The 20,853-nt window shown below is 41.8% G+C and overlaps 2 protein-coding genes across 6 annotated transcripts; both read right to left on the bottom strand.

Moving 5' to 3' along the window:
* Positions 1–1,603: 1,603 nt before the first annotated feature.
* Positions 1,604–3,568, bottom strand: LOC141445794 (small ribosomal subunit protein uS15-like). The gene is given in 4 exon segments (XM_074111831.1): positions 1,604–1,912; positions 2,281–2,313; positions 2,316–2,398; positions 3,486–3,568. Coding segments are annotated over 4 exon segments (465 nt in total). The 3' UTR covers positions 1,604–1,646.
* On the bottom strand, positions 3,150–20,604 carry Mitf (transcription factor Mitf). 5 transcript variants are annotated; one of them, XM_072007541.1, is made up of 8 exons: positions 18,262–19,306; positions 15,886–16,093; positions 14,970–15,317; positions 8,468–8,657; positions 7,768–7,843; positions 6,399–6,678; positions 6,091–6,182; positions 4,519–4,733 (listed from the first exon to the last, which is right to left on the bottom strand). In XM_072007541.1, the coding sequence occupies exons 1-7, from the start codon at positions 18,954–18,956 to the stop codon at positions 6,102–6,104; spliced, it is 1,878 nt and encodes a 625-aa protein (XP_071863642.1). In that variant the 5' UTR covers positions 18,957–19,306; the 3' UTR covers positions 4,519–4,733; positions 6,091–6,101. The 5 variants fall into 5 exon arrangements, with proteins under 5 accessions (XP_071863643.1, XP_071863641.1, XP_071863642.1 ...); XM_072007542.1 differs by lacking the exons at positions 6,091–6,182; positions 18,262–19,306 and adding an exon at positions 19,791–20,604 and having other exon boundaries at positions 3,150–4,733; XM_072007540.1 differs by lacking the exon at positions 6,091–6,182 and having other exon boundaries at positions 3,150–4,733; positions 18,262–19,266.
* Between the last annotated feature and the right edge of the window lie 249 nt (positions 20,605–20,853).

Raw genomic sequence — 20,853 nt, 5'->3', positions numbered from 1 at the left:
CGCAAGATAGTTTATAACGTAAACCAGTTGACTTTTTTCTCTCGATAAGCTATCGAAATAGTTTACCGCAAGTCCAAATTGCTCCAAGATACGTACATCTTTCTATTATCACAAAATGGTACTTCGTTTGTACGAATTTCATTTGCTGTAACGAAATCGTAGTTGATGCTCGATTAAATGATCTATCGTAGATCGGATTCGCTTACCTGAACGCGAGTCGTTATTACGTAAAGGAAAAATCATTGGTCGTGGGGATAACCTGAAGATTCTTGTTATCTAAACTCCGATTATACTGCCAATTATACCAATATATTATCTTTGGTTCAGCAATTTTACATAAACGGAGTTCTATCATATATATCTGACTTGTGTAAAGAGAGGAGATTAATTGATACGAGCACTTCCTACTTACCATTCGTTGTCGATGTCAGTACTGCATTTGGTATAATACTGGCATCGACAACGACTAAACTGGGAAATAAAACCATTACATGATCATCCATCCATGAGACGGTGAAGTCATAATTACGACTTCGGTTTCATCGACACCTCATAATGCGTATATTATGAAACTTACGTTTCGCATCGTTCTTTACCAAATAAAAATGAAGTTAAGTATTCTTTATATCTTCTCTTATACGCATACTCTAGTCCATTCTTCTCAATGTACTATATAATAAAAATAGTAATTGATAACAGAGATACGATACTACGTATTTATTTTAGGAATAAATAGTACTAACTTGTACAATACTTTACCTTCTTTACCTTCGTGTACATAAATAGAGTCGTATTGAAGAAAAGTATACTATAAACTTTATCGATGCTTTGAGTTTACAGTCAACGAATTTCGGTAAATTCTTACATCTTTATTGCCTAATAATTTTATATCTTCTACTCTTGATAAGGGAAATAACAACCAACTGCGATTCAAATATGGTACTAGCAAGATTTTAAGCGACCGCGTATTCACGCGCGCTTCCGATCGTCAACGTTCGGCCGTTCTCGGGCGATTCCGCTCGCCGACGCGAACCGCAGCACGCCTGCGCAGAAGTCGATACAAGGACCGCGCGAAATCGAAAAATGAACGCGATATTCAAATCGCAAACGTTTTAGACTATCCTGCAAATCACGTTGAGATTCAAACTATCGTTTATACATAAAAAAAACTGTACGATACTATTATATCATTTTATTGCGATACCGTCTTTAAAATTAAAAGCACGACAAGCTGTAAATATGATCGACAAAAATTAGCATCCATCGATCGTCGCGTCAATTCGAACAATCGTGAATTCGTTCATTAGGCGCGTGCAGCAATTTTTGTTTTATATTCGCGCCTTGATATTCTTTTTGAATTCCCATTTCTAAGGGAAGTTCGGTATCTTGACTTCGAGATCTTAACTTTTTAATAACAGACGATTAGCGTTTCGTTGCTTATTATAAATAATATTATACCACGATGATCTTTGCGCTAATAAGATTTTTCATTTGTATTTAAATACCGATATTTCATTCCAGATTGGTAGTAACTGTATTTAGGTTGGATATACATAAATGAAAATAGAGAATTTGGAATGAATTGATTAGTAAAACACAAGTCTTATATTTAAATTTTTATTCTGTTCAAAAATTCGTAAAAGTAATTAAGCGACACGAACGCTAGCAATGGAACTCCCACCATATTTCCAGTTTGCTGGAAGAACTCCCTTGGGTTTGTAATATCGAGCAAGTCGATGGATTCTAGGCTCCACAGGAAGCAACATGCTGTTTTTGCCTTCGTCGTTTCTTTCCAAACGTTTTCTAAGTAAGTCTAGATCAAAACTCACCACACTTTTGACGATTCTGAGAATTTTATTTGCACTGCGGAAACGCATTTGAACCACTGCATGAGAATCTCGAAGAATTACACCTAGATAATTTAATCACATACTTAGTCATTGCTGTAATGATTATATACATTGTATTTCTCAACAAATAAATAAATTTAATAAATGTTAACTTTTAAGTGTCGGTGATTATCCATAATAGCATGACAAAATGTCATAACTATCTCAAAAATCATCATATTTTTAATATTGCAAACTATCGATAAGAGTCAACGATAAAGCGTTGAATCTTAATCAGTTTGCTTGAAAAAGATTAAAACCGAAGGAATTTTAATAAACAAGGGGAACAAGGGTTTAATATGCGCTATAATATAATAAGATATTAATATGAAAATTTCATGTTTAGAATTTTCACTAAATTAATTGTGTATCAAACGAAGTAAAAAATTACCTATTTGAGATGGATGCCTCCTTTTAGTTAGCTCAATTCTTTATAGTTTTCTGGTATCGGTTTCAATCATGTTGGAACTTTGAGTCTGTAGAGTAGAGCCGACTGGAACATACCCTTTCTGTAATGTTATAAATTTGTATTACTAAAATATATGGTTCTTTTAATAAAAATTATGTAATCAATTGTGTATAAACAAAGAGAAAAATCATTTAGAAATTATAAGATAACTAAGAAAGACAAGTTGGAGTTATGTAAAGAAAAAAAAAAAAAAAAAAAAAAACAGAGATTATGACACATTTGTAAACTACTAAGAATGTAGTTACATATCGAAACATAATTATCTTAAATTGTTACTTCGAATAGGAAACACATGGCTACTAAGAAGAGACTGTTGTGATAACCTTTTATACTAGAAACTTATGAAATTGTATTAGAATAATGGAAAAAATTCAGGCCATGCAAGACAAAAAAATAACTTTTAAAGCTAAACATAATAATCTATCGCGCTAGAATCTAATTAATTTTCCGACCTATACGACCTATCTCTTACATAATTTTTGTACGTAACAGACGGCTAGTGGTTTTTCAATTCGTTCGGTAACCGATAGAATTATAAAACAATTTAAAATTTGCCCGGAAAAAACGAATATTCTAAAAATGATTACGCAGAGACGATCGGAAAGGAATTGCAAATGTAAAATACCGTATACCAAACGAAGAGTATATCTTATTTTGATTAAATTATTGACATAAATCGTTTATCAGGTACTCGAGCCTATCGCTAAGATGCTAGGAAGAATATTGGGAATATATAAACAAAAGAAAAAGAAGAAAAGGAAAAGACAAAACGTGAAAAAATGATTAAACACTTTTTCTGTAACGTCTCTTTATATACTCTGTAGTTTCGCGCGGTGACCGTGAAGAACTATCACGAGATTCTTGCACGGTTTTTCGCGGATAACAGTGAGCGAATAATACGCATTAACGAGGTAAAACGCGATTAATTACATATATTAAAAGGATCACAGAGCGACGGGAACAGCAATATTATTCGCGCACACGAGACATCTCCATGGAATAAGAGCATACATTATTCGCCAGTAACATTAATCGCTTGCTGTTTCCGACGCAAAATACTTTAGAAAATATATATATTCTGTCGCAGGCTTTTCTCCTACGTAAGTTTTCGTCTTTCAATAAATCACCTTCTCTTATCTTGTTTACAGCACTTGTTCAAGTTTTCCTTCGAGTTATCGAATCGTCTCTTTTCTAATTGATCGATTATCATCTTAGATCTACGTGTCAAGTTTAATTAGCCCGTACTCGCCATTATATATATCTATATCTGAACGTACCGTTCACTAATGTCTTTTTAAATCGAGAAATTTTATAGGAAGAAACGAATAATCATTAAAAACGGTCAACGAAATCGTTGGATGATGAAACACGCAGTTGATTATCTTCGCGCATTACCAACAACTAAGACAATGGGTAGCGAAGGAGAATGACACAAGAAAATTAAAAGGCACTTGAACGAACTGGTTCGAGTATCGCAGTATGTTTCGCTCTTAATAATGCGACGAAACGCGACATAACGCAATACGGCGAAACACTGACTGTAATCGAACTGGAAAAAAAATTAGAGATTAAAAGGGCCGTCCAAAGTATTTCTCGTAACTTTGGACAACTCCAAAAAAGTATTTTAAAGTATATTTCATTCAATTCTTTGTTTGTTCGTCGATGAACTCGCGACCTGCGCGAGCGCTTATTTATCGTAAAACTTGGGTGCTGATCGCATCCGTTATTCGTTACGTGTATCCCATAAGTATTTGACACCTGTAAGGGATCGATGGTTGCCATGGAAAGCAACCATGCGAATACGAGTTCGAGAACCTTTTTGCTTTTCCAACTATTTGAATGCGTGAAAGTACGTGAATTTTCTCAAGAATCATTATACGATTATACTAAGTATCTTTTTACATAGACTTACGATTTATAATACGTATTTATGTAACGGCCAGCCGTTGAAAAAAAGGACAAGAACAACACATAACATGTACGTTGTTAATCAGACACAAGGATGCGACGTTCGCATCGCTTAGTATCGATTGTATCGCGTTTGTTACTTTCTTGTTACGATAAAATTCGAACGTCCTTCCGATTGAAAAATATATTAATTGATTATTCGGAGCGCTATCAACGCTCGCATCCTGTTACGCGACAATGTCCATATCGGAGGAGGAATTCGGTGTGGTTGGTGCCAAACTACCAAGGGTATCTTCGTCTGGTAGGGCGTGTTGACAGCCAGCCTGTGCCGGACTTAGCGGCGGTAAATGAGGCGAGGAGAGCATCGGGTCGCCGCTATGAATCGGACCGTTTCCATCGTCCTCCATCAGATCTTCCAACTGCGACATACTTAAGCTCGTTGCTTCTTCCGTAACCAATTCTGGAATCTGTTTGGTACACAAAAATAACATGTCTTTACAACGAACAATCTGCTTCTATTTATTAACAAAACGTAGACCACACGAAGAAAGAACGATAAGTACATTTCTGTTTAATCTTTTATATAAAACTCGTAAGAATGGAAAGACCCTGTTGGGTGCAACCAAAGGAACGATTGTTAAGACAAACGGTGCTTCGGTACCTTCGATGTTTTAATACAAAACAATATTATTTTTTAATTGTGGAGGAGGTAGAAAAATACGTACATGCTAAATCCGAAAATCAAATAAAACGACAAATTCGGTAATGCGAGATTAGTTGAGACGATACTCCGAGTTTTAAAACTGTTGTCTCGCGAAGGATGGAAAATGCGACTTATCGTGTCTTTCCCTTGTAATCTTCGAGCGTGATAACCGAAGCTAATCGTCATGTAGCATCGAAATATTTTCAATTCGCGCGAATGAACGATAGAGATAAATTATACGTGAATATACGGTGGATATTATTCAACACTTTCGTTCGATGTAATCGCGAACGAACAGCAGCGAGAGACGTTCGCTTTATTCAAATTGCGTTTTTATCAACGTTCGCATTTCATCGAACCAACAAATCGCTTATAGATATACCGACTGGATTTTATCCGCAGCAACGCGTCGTTTCGAGAATCTTTTCCTTCGCTTAAACTCGACAGGACTGACAGTCCGACCAACGAATCGACTCATAGCCTTTTAAGACTTTTACGACGAATTCACTGGTTTCCGTCGTCGACAAGCGAATATTTAAGGAAAACGCAATTAGATAAAAAAGGAAAAAAAAAATAGAATACCGTACGTAAAAATATACCTAATGCTTCCAAATTACGATAAGATAAGTCATTTCCGCGATTGGATAGTTTTGTAACGTAGGATTAGAATGATTGACACAAGTACTCGACGCGAATCCAAGAAACGCGAGGTAGAGGAAGAAGAGCGAATCGATGCGGAGGGAAAAAGAGAGTGAAATATTAGAACGACAAAAAGAATAAAGAAAAGACAGACTGACAATAAGAATACGCGTACAACGGAAGAACGAACGGTAACATGGTGCTTGGTCGAAACACCGGTAACAAGGGAGAAGAGGATGTGATAGAACTATTTATTTGTACACGCACACTCGTAAAAAAGGAAACAGAGAGAGAGGAAGAGGGGAAGAAAAAAAGAGAGAGAGAGAGAGAGAGAGAGAGAGCAAGACGAGCGATTTCGTAGCTGGCAGTCTGATCGGAACACATGCGAATTATGAAACCAGTCTCGGGAACGAAGCGAGCGTTTATTCGGATCAAGGATCGTGAAACGATCAGCGGTACATATCGGTGTTGATCGGCATAACCTTGACGAAATTCATAGCAGCCGCGATATCGTGACAGTCGTCGTTGCGCGAGGATGCACACCATCGAGAATATGTACATATTCACCTCGTTCCTGAGAGAAGACAAACGACGTTCGTGATAAAGCAAGAGAGAATAATATGGGCCGTCGAATTAGGACCACGGATAAAAATTTCAATTTCTTTTTTCAATGCATACGCTCGTAAAGAACTAAGAAGTAAAAGCAGTAGGAAATATGGAATTTTGTATCGAATATCAACGGATGTCCTAATTCTTTTATGACCGATGGTATATATGGAAATTCGATTACCTTGCGTTGCTCGAGCTTGTTTCGAGGAAAGGTGTTCAACATGCTACCGGAAGTCGAGGCCCAACTAAAATCAGTCACCGGAAGACCATGCGCCTTCGCTTGCAACTCCAACTCTTGAACTCGTAAAAGGAGTCGACGATTCTGATGTTCCAGTTGCTTGTGTCTCAGCTCGTTCTGTTTCATCCTTGTCAACTCGTTTTTTAACAATTTTATGTACTCGACCGAAGACTTCAGAATCGTTCCCTTGTTCGGCCTCACGTCTCGCACGATCTCATAATATCTGCAACAAGCGAAAATTAGTTGACTACGATGTTACGCTGTTCAAGTCGCGTTATCAAAGATTCGCCGTGTCTTCCTTTCTTCGCCAGACACGTTCCATTAGATCTTCAACTCTTAGAAGCTATCACGGAAAGAAATCGTTCGAACGAATAAAAATTTCGCTCCTCCTCCAAGATGTATTCTCATTTATTTTAGAATCCCATCGATAAAGTTGGACAAATGCAATTCGATATTTTCTTATCGTTCCATGTTAGACGCATAATTCGACCGCATAAAATCAAACACAAACGAGACGGAAGATACATAGGTAACGCCAGCCAAGAGACATCGATCGGCGGTGAGAAAGAGAGAGAATTTTGGAAAACGGGGTCGTATCAGAATGTTTGCCATTGTACTTAGACTCGTTTCGTTATCGAGGCGAGACTCGAGACACGGTAACACGGTCTACTCGCAGTTCCGCGCATCTTTCTTTCGTGCGATGCTAATCTTGGAAGAAGGCGATGCTTCGGTACTCGACCGTACCAAGTATCGCTCGTTATTTCGTTCTCCGGAAACTTATTACGCAATGCAAGACGCAGGATACAGGGAGACACGAGATCGAACGAATTTAGGTTCGAGAAGTTGTTTCAGGTTTTTCGTTGCTCCTTCGCCTTTCCATTCTGATGATGATCCATCTATTCGTAAGATTTATAAGTTTAATATCGACTCATGACGAAGGCAGCGTAAGCTGAGAAAAGAAACGAGAGAACGTGTCAAGAAGAATGACGTAAACGTCGTTTTCGAGATACTCGGCAATGAAAAATGTTGCAGAGATTAAAGACGACGAATAAGCGACCCATTGATTAAATATTTCACGTCGAAAGCTACTACCTACGTTTTCGGTAGCAAGTTCGTTTTGCAAAAAATTGTCTACGTACGTTTTTCGTCTGTGAACGATATATTCTGCGCGACGAGCAACGCTCTTCGTACATAATGTGTTTTACTAATCTTATCGAGCATTTCGTTCTCTAGAAATTGCAAAGGAGTTAGATGCTTGTTGCTGTGTTAGCGATACGCGGTAAACGATCATGAAATTGAAAAACGTACTTACGGGTCGTTAGTTTTAGGCAAGAGAGTGCCGAGCTCTTTGATTCTATCGTTGATATTGAACCGTCGCCGTCTCTCGACTGAAAATCATAATAATAATATGAATTATAATTAGGATATCGCAGTTGCGTCTGAAAATATTTTTACATATTTTCATATCGAGTGCCGGCGCGCGAAAGCTGGCGTTCAGATGGTAAGCAGCATCGACAGCAGCCGCGTTGATTAACGACAACCATGTCGGCTACTAATAATAAATAGACGAAATTAACTCCTACTCTAATTTTATAAAATTGCCATTTCTAGTTTCACGTTATTATTCTGCAAATTTCTAATTCGCGCCGATACAACCTATCGTATTCTGCATTAGTATACTTTATATATTCGCCTACGTATGAACCAGTGTACTGGCATAACAAAAAGAGTTATCTCGTCGAAGAAGCACGAATATCAGAAACGAAGCAATTACGTTCCGCTCCATGGATATTTGACGTGGATATATCAGATTTTACACGATCGCAGGAAGAGGAACCCGTCTCTAATTCGTTTACAATTCAAATGACCGTTTCAGTTGTTTCGAGCGAACAACGAGCACCGAAATAGAGACGTACGAATGTATTACGGTTTTTCGCATACTGCTAATAATTACTAGTAACAGGTTACCGTCACCGCATACGTATGTCCGATAGTCGATCGTATTTACTTACTCATATTATGATTATCTTTCTTTTGTCGATCTTTGGCAAGCGCGTGTATCTCAGCATCGGTAAGCAACAGAGGTTCGGGCTTGATTTGTAACTCTGGAATATTAGACAGACTTCCTGACTGGCTGTCTTTTAAATTATCGCCTAGGGAGTTGGCTTCGAACGACAGGATGTCGTCCAAAAGATCCTCCGCCTGTAATCATACAAATTTCATATGACCAAACGGTTATACTCAACTTTCGCATCGTCCGCGTTCTCGGACGATAAATAAAAATCCCATCGCGATATGTACTTTTACACACGACACAGGGTACGCGATTCTATTGTATTTCAATCGTCTTCGAACGCCTTTTCAATTTATACTTTATCGATGTATCGATGGAAGGAGGACTAGATGCAATTTTGCTTCGACGCGGGGTCAGCAAACGAGTTCACGTTAAAATCGCTGTCGAAGCTAATTGTCATATCGCATTTTCTCCGTACCATTTCCTTTTTTGCGTTTTTCCTCTATCGATTCATTCGCCGTATATCTGATGCAACCTTCGAACGAAAGAAATATCATAGAGGATGTAATATTTTCGGAAAAACAATTTGATTATATCACGCTTAGTTTGCTCTGTTAAGCGGATTTGATAACAGGAAGAACGTTCTCGCACCTATATCGTACATACTGTCGCGATTTTATCGAATCTCGTGGACTTTATTCGCAATTCTTCGTATTCTCTCCATCGACGATCGTCGATTCGATTGCTGTCGATGGTCAAAGAACGTTTTAATGGGACAGTGATAGATCAGGTTTGAACAAACGAGAGTGAAATAGAGAGAGAGAGAGAGAGAGAAAGCGTTAAGCAAAAAAAAAAAAAAAGAAAGACGATAAAAAGGCAAGAAGAGAAACGTGATAGAAAAATTAAACGGTTATGAAAAAGGAGGGCAGAGTGGTACAAATTCAGAGGAAACGATATAAAACGGGTTGAGATCGCGAGCATCGGTGCTCAGCGTACGGCGCTTATGGCTATTCAAGTTGCGTACGTGTAAGTTACGTAAATATTACGTAACAACAATAACCGATGTCTGTCCGTGGAAGAACGTGCCGATAGAACGCGTTGTGCGAGAAAGACAACGGTTGCAAAAGGCGGAGCCAAAGGATAGATTTAAATCGTACGAGAGAAAGCGATCTAATATGAAAAATATGAAAAGGAAAGAAAGAAAGAAAACGACAAAGTCGATCGATAAAGGGAACCGAGTAGGCGCCTTAATAAAGGGAACCTAGTCGATCGCTGGAATTTCATTTATGTTTCAGCTACTGATAATCTAAACGCGATTAAACGATAATATGAAAGATATCGGTAATTACAGATAGTCGGTGAAGCAGAGTTGGAAAAAATGATCGAAATCGCTATTGTTTATGTCACATCGGATAAAACAATTATCATAGTCGAAGTCGTGTCTGGTCTTACGTTCTAATGTTTCATCTCGTTTCGTCATATCGTGTTATATCTTTCGCCACGCAAGTGAAAAACGACGTTAGCATTGTATCGGATACACGACGTTCTTTCTCGTTCGTACGTCCGTTGAAAATACTATCCGCTTTCGTAGACTGCGAGTATTTATAGAAATTCCTATTTTTACGAACGTAATTAAACAAATAGAATTCAAGTAGAACTTTTGCGTTCTATATTCATGTGCATTCGGTACATTGTAGCGACTTGGAATTTCCCGTAAACGCGTAAAAATTCACAGACTACCGGTTAACTGCGATAGAAGCTATCCTTGCAATCGGCTGAGAGCGATTAAACGAAAATGGTCGGAGGGCGGTTTCCGTAATAAATATGCTAACACGTTGTACATATGTGCACTTCCATCGCGACTGGCATCCTCTCGCTGATCCGCCGTCTATGTTGTATGCCTGTTCGTATTCGTATCGGTTATGTGTTCGCGTTTCTGACTTCGTACAAACAAAGTTGTTCGTTACGAAACGTAAGTATGGCATCGCTCAGAATGTTCGTAGTATTTAGGTGTTTTTACCTAGATAAGCTGTTATCGAAGCGATTGTCGTTATCTTGAAAAGCGTTTTCAATCCTTGATCGAGAAAGATTTATATGCTCGGCCGAGCGGTCGGAAATGCTGACGCTTATCACGATTATCTTACGCATCCTCGCCGTGAATATACGTTGAATAGTAAAAGAAAATTCCAAATTCCAAATTATAGCAACGAAGTTTCGTAAGATGAGAGGTCGCGATGTGCCGTTGCCAAAGATCTACCAGCTGGTGATTACGCGAACCGCATCGATCGCTGCTGTATCCTATATACACATATATATGTATATAAGGATACATACATATAGGTACATGTATATGCAGAAAATACGAAATACGGAAGATCAAAAGTACGTAAACAATCCATCGCCATTTGTGAATTTTTTAGATGTCACGCTTACGATGGTCTTTTGTTAAAACAATAAAGGATGCGATAAGAGCTGATTACACCGACTTAATCGATATCGATCTTTGACAGTCGATTATTTCGCAAATAAGAATCGATCTAACGAAACGTAAACGTATTAAATTTTCTTCAAATTCATCTTGCCATCGTCTTTCATCTTGCCTTTCGCTTCGATCCGTTCAACGTCTCATCCGTCCGTCTACTCGTTTGCGTTGTGAAATGCAGCGTTGATAACGTAATAACGCGATAACGCGATAACGCGATAACGCGAGTAACTAGATGCAATTAACGAAAACGAAGCGTGTCGAGATGCGCGTAAAATACGAGCAAAATCAGTGAACGAACGTATCTCGAATCGCTTGGTTGCGATAACCGATAGTTTAACGAATCGAATGAAACTCACCTTACACCTTCGGGTTATTATATTGAACACTGGCATGTTGTCGTTGCTTGAAATCGATCCGATGAACGAAAAAGTAAGAAGCACCGTATGTATATTCGTGCGGTCAAGTACTAGAGACATGTGCGCACGTGTAGTACGCGTTGACGCACGTGGCTAGTAGCGCGCGATCGTGGCGTGGAGCCGCGTGGGTTTGAACTCGCAAACGCAAAGAAGATTGGTAATTCAGTAAAATTCGCTTCTCCGCTGAATGTCAAAGAAGCGTATATACGGTACGGTAATCATCCCAACCGTTAAAACTATCTTGAAGCGAAGCCGACGATGGAAATTATTTGCTCGCGATCTCAGACGAGTTTCAACGTCGTCGTCATCATCGTCGTTATCGTCGTCGTTAGCATCGTCGCTATCGTCGTCAACGTCATTGCCACCGCTTTCGACGTCATCGTCCTTCTTGTTCTCTTTCCTTCTCCGTTTCTCCGCCGCCCTCCGTCTGTCTTCTTCTTTGCAAAAGGAAGATCCTTGGCGCCGATCGTAACTCCTGATTAACGTTGCGCGTTCCGCTAACTATTCTCCTCTTCGTCCATCCATTTGCCGGAAATTTTCTCGTAAAACCGATCGTCGCTCTCCTCATGAATAATCGTTTTCCTGCGTTCGGTGGCTGGCACTCGAAACGTACACGCGCACGATAATCGAAACACCGAAACAACAGTAGGAGAGAAAGAAAGTAAACGTCTCTTAATCGGTGGCGGTCGCGAAGGATACTCGAATATAATTGTAGCTACGATCTTGATAACGGGGTGGATTGGCATTCAAGAGGACAAACGATTGTTCCTGTGCGAAGAATACGTGTCAAAGTAACGGTGCTAGAACGAGCGCGAAAGCGAATACGAATGCGGATAACCGATCGACGAAGAACGAGTGCATTTTTCGGACTCGGGCTTGGACTCGAAGGTTTTGCCGATGCGACGACGTTGTTTCGTAGCAACCTTGCGTTTTCTCCTCGTACCGCCACTCCGTCGCGACTCGGCTACCTACGATTAAGCGTACCTCAAGGTTGCGGTTACCCAATAACGTATCTCACGATCTCGGCGAAGCGAAGTGGGATTCCGAGTTAAACGGGAACGGCGGGAGAGTTGGGAACAGGGAGCGGATGATAGACGACGAGCGACGAACAGGTGGAGTATACGCGAAGATAACTCGATATTAGTCGATAGTACGTCGAGTCGAAATATACGTATACGTCACGCTTTACAACGATCTGTCGTCCAAAAGAGTCGTTATCGGTTCCAATTGGCAGCGATAAACTCAAAAACGATCGGCGTTCAACTCTATCGTTCTCCTTCGGTTGTAAATCGGATCTGTCGTAGCCAGAAAATCGCTTTTACCGTATCGATGGATGGTGACTAGTTACGTGCTGGTGGTCGGCTTAAAACGAATATCGCACCGACGTTGTTCTTAACCAGAGCGAGATCGTTCGGCGATTCATCGATCGCGGATCTCCTCGTCGTGAAACATCGTTACCGGGTGTTGCCACACGATGGACGCGTTGATCGCGTGGAAAATTTCCGCGTCGAATGATCTGTGGCGGGAAGATGTTTTCTCTTCCTTCTTCTCTCACCCCTTGTTGGCCCGTCGTGAAAACGTCGATCGCTCTGACAAATCGAAGAAACGAGACGGCACGGAAGATCGCTTCGCGAAACAAACATCGAACCACCGTCGAGGTAAACGACGCTCCACGAAGGTTTGCTCTCGCGCGAACCCGAACTTCCACCGTCGATCGGCTCGTTTCGGTACTGCTCGCTACTGCTCGCTACTGCTCGCTACTACTCGCTGCTGCTCGAATGCTCGCCACGCGCCACGAGCTACGAGCATCGCCATGCCCCACGCCCGCTGCGCTATCGGCTATCGTTAAGTTACCGCTTCTACCCATTATCCCCTACTATTAGGCTACAGCTACGGCACTACTACGGCCACATGGCAGACGCGCATTTTCATTTCTATCATTCGTCATTTAAGCCTCGTTCAAATTAGTCCAGTTGAATCGAATTCAAACGGCTTGGATTCCAGTAACTAGAAACAGCTTGCCTAGCTTGAACTTGCTATTTATCTGATTTCAATGCAATATCCTTTCAAATTTCTACGCTCGTTGTTGGTTCACTCGACCGCTTCGACTCGCTGGAATTCAAACTTGACCGATCTAAGCTTCGAAGTAGGATATTCGCTCGATCCCTTTCGTCGGCGCGTTCTTCCATCCTTCGTCGTTTATCCTTTCATCGTTCCAGCCATTCGTTCGAGTCACGCAGGGTATTTGTAAATATTTTCCTGGCTACTGCGAATTGCCTGCCATAATAAAATTCCTAGTTCTAGCTCGTCGCGAATATCTCGTGAACGACATTTTAAGTTTTGTGTTTGCTTCTCTATGCGTCGTTTTTTTTTTTTTTAGATTCTTCCTGTCTCCTCGGCAAATCGTACTCGATACGTTCTTTGCTTAAATAATTTTACGACAGTTGTCGAAGCTTGTGTCGCGACCAATTTCTCCTATCGTCCAGTACTATTATGTATTCTACTCTCGCACTGACCGTACGACGCGCCTTAGGTATTCTCCGTTAACCCAGTTGTGTTGCGGGATCGAAAAATATCGCATGCAACGACCTCGTGAGCATAGCTAAAAAATAGCAATGTAACAGGTTTCAACCGATAAAATTAACAGCGAATTACGAAGAGAGCCGCGTTTACGTTCTTCGTTCGTTTCAACGGAGATACGTGTAACGTAATCCATTTCTGACGTAGACTCAATGCCAGTAGTTCGTTCCTCGCGTTGTTCGCTTTTAAGAGCCTCGATAAAACGTTAAATAAAAATTCCGAGAAGAAAATTGCCGATGTAATAAATAAAAAAAAATAAGGCAACAAAAAACATTTATGCATCGTATAAAAAAAGAATCAATTGCAAATGAACCAGTTATTTTCGCGAAGATACGACACGTGTCGTCGTCGAGCAACCAATAAAAAGCATTACAATTTCCGTGCGACTTTCGATGCCGCACGAATAACAAAGAAAAAGAAAGCGAGCGAGCGAATGATCGATCGATCGATCGGTTCGACCTTCGAGCTGCCAAGTACGATCGTAACAATGATTTCCAGCTGTTTAATCGTTACGTTTAGCGAACGAAACAGGTGAAAGTACATTCTACGATTTTATTTTCGCTCTAAAAAGCCAAAATTCTGTTACGCTCTTATGTACACGGACACGCGCATACGCATGATTTGGCAGAGATACGCGAAGGAAACGGAGCGATAAACGCTCGTGGCGTCGATGGGTTCTTCGCCGTTTGTCTCTCTGCTTCGATTTCCCTAAATTTCGTGTCTTTCCATTACCGTTTTCCGATACTTTGTACGAACCGAGCGTCCTAGAGTAAAGCAAGATTATTCGAGTCGAGCTAAGCAATTGTGAGAAAATTGAACGAAAACATTGAAAAACATTGAATTGTAAGAAAAATGACTTTTGTCTTATAACGATCGAACAATCCTTTCTCTTACCCTTGCGCTTTGCAATCTTTCCTATTCCGATAGTTCCAACGGAATATTAGATGTTGTACGAATCGGGAGCACGAATTCAAAGACAATGATAAATCGATAGGCAACGGGTAGACGTATTAAATTACCTCGGAGTTGCTGGTTGCGACACTGGAAAGTCCTGGTGACATGGCACCGGTCGCAGGATCTGGACTGGCCGCGAGCGGATTAACGTGCGACAATACCGTGGGACCATGTGGGTACGAGGCCAGGTGAGGATGCTGTGGCTTTGGATGGTGCACGGTTGGTCCCGGTGGTGCGCTCTGGACAACCATCGGCGCAGACGTTGGCACGGCTTCCACGGAATTTCTTGCGAGAACGCTTTCGTCGCCGGTGGTACCATTGCCGCGAAACGACTCGTGAAGATACTGTCGCACTTGATTCTTCTGCTTCTGAACAACGTGATAACGCGTCGGATTTTCCAATAGCGTTCGTACCTGTGAACAAAAAGTGGCGCCACTCGTTTAATCTATCGGCCCTCTTTCTTTAAACCGCATTTCGCGTTTGTTTTTATTCGAAGAAACGACTACTAGTTTCGATGATCGTTACCGAGTGACACGTGTTTCTATTCTATTTCTGGTCTTATCGGCAGTGTTGGCTAAAGCTTGCAGAAATATGCAATAAGGTCGAACACTGTAGGTTTCTTACGCTATTACTTCGAAAGTGCACCGGAATCGTATTAGTTCGTCTGTCTTTATCGTGCCTTTGGCTAAGAAAGGGACGGTATTTTATGTTTCTTCCCCTCCTTCCGCCTTCGATTGTGCTACGCTGTGAAAACGTTAAAACTTTGAATCGTCTGTTTTTCTGAAACACGTGTTTGCACACACGTTGCATTGTCGCGTTCGAACGTACACGAGCGCGTAACAAATATAAAAGACAAGAGAAGAAGAGTATTCACGGGACGATACGTGGTATAAAAATAAGATAGACGAAAGACGAAGGGTAGAATCGGAGTCAATGATAAGAAGATAAGAGAAATGATAAGAAGAATACATACATACATACCTGTAAGACTTGCGGTGGTACATCTACCCCGATAGTCGACAGCGTAGTAGTGGGTACGGGTCTAGGAGGGGCGGTAGTTGGTCTTTGTTGCTGCAAGTTCTGACGGAATTCAGCCTCTCGCCTCTCTTGCTCCTGCAGCTGCTCTCGCATCAGCTGGAGCTTCAGTTGCGTACGCGATGTGGGCGTCGCAGTTTTAAACGTCGGTGGACTGAAAGCCATCGGAAACGAATCGATTTTATGCATCAAATTTTAGCTTCCTTCTCCAAGCTGATGTACGAGCCGCTTATACGTTGGACACGATTAACGAATCTTTGTTAGAACCAGCTACTCGTTTTTAACTTCTTTACTAGCAGCCACGACTAATCAATTTGGTTTTTCTTTCTCGTAGGAGTGAGAGGAAAATGCCGAGAAAATGTCGAGGGAGCAGTACCTTCTCTGTCCCATGATCGTTCCGTAGTTTGCTCCACTAAAGTCAAGAACGAAATATGGAAATATTTGAAACGCGTGTACGCGCATAAAAGTTGCAGCAACGTGCGCCAACAGCTACAACCGTCGAAATGTAAAAAATAAATGAAAGAACGCGCGTATCAAGAATCAAGGCGCGGTTCATTAACATCAAAATCTACGACACAGCGTCGAAACGATTTTCTTTCGCCGTTATTTCCGTAACTTGGCGCGATCGTGTTCGTGCTAGTATTTATAATATCCGAACAAAAGTAAAGAGACCATTTCGGTTGATGTAATACTCGCATATACATTATAATTGATACGAGGATCGGTAAACGACAAAGGTGTAGAAATCTATGCCCATTTACAGAGCAGAGTTCCATGCAAAAAATAGACGCGCAGAAATCGCATGGCGAATCGACGGTTTACCAAGAGGAGGTGGTACCAATCGCCTAAAAGGTATTCCCGGTTTGGGAACACTGCCAAATTATAGCCATAAGAAAACCAAAATAGAGATATTGTGCAATTTGGATCGAGACGCGATTCTTGTCCTCCGAGTGGCGATCTTCTCTTCCGAACAATACATCGAAAGCACAACGCGTTTCTGTCGCTGCTTTCTGTCTCGAAGCGATCGGGATCCCGTTCATTTCGCATGTTTGTCGCAACTGCGTTACGTAATCATCTTCGGCGAAAACTAACCGAGTTGCTCTATATCTATTCGTTGCTTCTCTTCCCCTCCCCCCACTCTCTCACTCACTCTCTCTCTCTCTCTTTCTAATTGTAAGTCGTTCTTACGCTTTTGTGCCTTTCCTCTCTATCTCGCTTTTGTCGCGTTGGCAATCAACTATTTTCATTTCTATTCATCTAGCCTTTACCATAGAGGGAAAATACCGGCGAACGTTATTCTTCTTTACGAATTTTTATACACTTGTGAGAAATTGAAATGGTAAATTTCAATTCGTTTCGATTCAAAGTTAAAACGGTAAATGGTGAAATTTCTAAGGTAAACTTTCCATTATAATATTTAAAAAAAAAAAAGGAAAGAAATCTTGCTTTTAGATTGCTTTTCCTTAGCTGTAGTAGTATGAATTTGCATAAAAGTCCGCAGTCTACTAAACGTATATATTGAGAAACGATCGAAAACAACTTGACAGAGATATGAATATCTATCGCTTGGTGACAGTGAACAAATTTCGAAGAGGAAACAAGGATGGATAAGCGTAACGTAACGTGTAAAATACATAACGAACGAATTGCGCACACGTAAAACGATATTTACGATTTACCGGCCAGCGATATCGAGTCGCTGCTATAACCACTGTCGCACTTCCTTTTGAAAAAGGAACATTATTTTCCTTCGTCTGTGACAGGATAAAACGATCGACTCTTGTGTATGTTTAGTACGAAACGGAAAAAGAGGAAAAATATGGGAGACGAAAAGCACAGACGCGAGGAAACGACGAGACTCGTGTGCACGATATACTTGCGGTACACCGCCAGGTTCACGAAACACATCTACGTGTAAGAACCAAGGACGCATTTATATTTAGATGCAATGTTTACAGTCGAGAAGAATGTAGACGTAGCGGTAAACGGAAATGGACACACATGTTCGGCGAGAAGAACGATCTTACGAGGAAGATGTCGCTATTTGGCGAGCAAGGTTGAACAAGCAAAAGCCAGAACGAATAAAAGATTTAGATAGGATAGATAGATAGTAACGAGCAGACGAGCAAGTGCGAGAGCGAGATAGAGACGAAATGGGAGAGTGGGAGTTAGAAGGCGTAACGGTAACTGGGCAGGAGAGTAGCTGAAAAAAAACGAAAGGACGTAACGTAATTGAAAAATCAGGTTGAATACGGATATGATAAGAAATGAAAAGATGCAAAGCGTTGAATGAAACTCGAACCGTTTTTAACAGTTCTGTACCAGCCTTGTGGGCGAGTAGATCGTAATGGTCGGGCAAACGCAACGTGACCGTTGTTCCGAGAATTGCCGTGCAACGGAGACGCCGTCGGCGTTCCGTCAACGATCGACGGATCCATTTCGAGGATCATGCGCAGATCCTCGTCGATACCGATGTTCACGCGCACGCGTTGCTCTTGCTCACGTTGTCCAACCTTTCCGTCTTTCCGTTGACGATCCAAGGTAGACGAGAAATTGAACGCTCGATCAACGACGGACTTTACGGCAGATTCGATGTGCGAAGAATGCACGGACGACGATAACGACAGTGGAATCGAGCTAAACGATGGTGATTGCTGTTTGCTCGTAAACTCTACCGATGCCGACGTCGACGTTGGCGCCGACGCCGGCACAGGCACCGTACCCAATTTTGATATCGATTCCGATTCAAATTCAGCCACCGATCCCGCAACTACATAACGCGGACCTAGCAACGAGCCAGTATTACTCGTCCAATTGGACAACGACTTTGTCGTCGTTGTTCTCGTTAACGTAGCCGTTATAGTTGTTGTCGGTAGTGTAATCGCGGTGCCGATTCTTCCTTCGATAACGGAACGGTTATTGGTCAACGGACGTCCAACGTCGTTTATTCGATTCAATCGCGACACTAAATCCTCGAATTCGACGATTTGCCGCACTGTCTCGGATATCTCTTGCATGTCCTCCGAAGGAGGTGAAGACGTTTTACGGCCAAACTAGCCGACGCGACGAGCCGCGACGCTACTAAGCCAGATGTCTTATTTTGTTATCTTCGGCATCGTCGACGACCACCACGCTGTTAGCTATGAAAAAACCAACGATCGTTGCTCTAAACCTGGATCCGTTACTCTTATCTCTTTTCCACCCTTTCGATTTCGCTCGCGCATCTCGCCACTGTCGCGCATTCGCGTATCCGCGCCAAATCTCGTTCGTCGCTTAAACACCAACCATCAACTAGACGTCAACACCGCCGATTCGAAGAATGCAAAACACGGCAATTAAATTACCCAACCATCACCTAAGGCGTTTCTTTTCGGATTTTTAGGTTTGTAGCGAATTACTTCGGAAGACGATTCGATCGACGAGCGAGTATTATTTTCAACATCGACACGTGCCCGTGTGTCACGCGAACCAATTTTCCACGGGATGAAACTTTTCTAAATGTTTTGGCAATAGAGATTTAAATTCTACGGAACGTCAGAGGTACGGATTATTCCAGAATCGAGAGATTTTTCTTCCAAGATCGAAATTAAGATCGAAAGTGCGAGAGCGGCGGTAGACAGGCGAATCAAGCCGAATCGAAACCGAGTCGACTCGATGTACGACGAATCGAGCCGACTCGAGCCGAAGCAAGAAACGAGCGCACAGATGACGGAGACGAGTAAAGAATGTAACTTCAAGAAGTTGCAAACGGTGAATTGATATCGTGAAACTGTTCGGATTAAGAAACGATTTGAACCTTGACCCGTATAAACGTGCTCGTGTATCGTGATCATAAGTTTGGAGCAACGTACCTGTCGATATTCGGCGCTCGACTTTTTAATTCGTAGTACATGATGTCTTGCAGCGGTGTCGAGAGAAAAGATAGAGCTTGTTCCCAATCGTCGTGGTTGTTTCTATGCCCATTGTCTTGTTTGTTACCGCAATCCGATTCATCGATACCAATTATTCCATTCTGTTTCTCCTGACATAGACGATCGCAGAGATCCGCTTCGCGATGTTCCAAATCAGCGGTAATAGCTGCCAGATCGAAACCCATGTCGATTCCAGATTCGTCCATTCTTGTACTTTTACTACTAACGAATGGTAAAAGAAAGCCGCGACGCGACGCGACGCGTCGCGGTCAATAGCGTCGCGACGCCTCTTGCCGCGAACAAACTACGATCTTCGATACTTTTCTCGGTGAAACGATCGCGATTACGAGACAACGATGTTCCCGAGTTTTGCTTTCTAGCGTGGCGCCTCCCCACTGGTAGAAGCTAGGACGCGCGTGTCGAGCGATAATCGGACCGAGAGAGAGACGAGAGAGACAGTAGTCGCGAGTCGTGCGAGAACTTTTAACCGATCGGAGACGAGCGGGGGTCGCGTTCGTTACTCTCGACTATCCACGGTACTCGATGCTCGATGCTCGATGCTCGATGCCCAATGCCCAATGCTTTCGATGTTCCATGTCCGATCTCGGCTCGATGCCCAACTATCTACGCAACGAGGGGATAAGAGACGAGCAGATCACGAGTTTCTCGCCAACATCCGCGATCTTTCTTCCTCCCCTCTCTCATTGTCTTCGCCATTCTCTCTATCCCGTCCCGCGCAACTACATCACCAACCACTATCACTGCTAATATGTATTGCAAGCGAAAGCGAATGAGAAGCGGCTAATAGATTTAGCTGGCGACCATGCATACATGCGCGCGCGTGTACGCGCTCAAATAATTCAACTCTGCAAAAAAAAATTTAATTCGTAAATTGGAAGAAATTAGATATGTCAGTGCAGAGAACGTAGAAACGCGAATCGTAAGCGAAATGTACAGTATAAGCGGTCGGTTATGCGCAAACGGTACGCGAGTTAATGAATTA

Source organism: Bombus fervidus, chromosome 7, assembly GCF_041682495.2.
Source record: "Bombus fervidus isolate BK054 chromosome 7, iyBomFerv1, whole genome shotgun sequence".
In the NCBI taxonomy this organism is placed as follows: Eukaryota; Metazoa; Arthropoda; class Insecta; order Hymenoptera; family Apidae; genus Bombus; species Bombus fervidus.
Note: the sequence above shows the minus strand (reverse complement) of the source record. Positions and strands in the feature narration are given on the sequence as shown.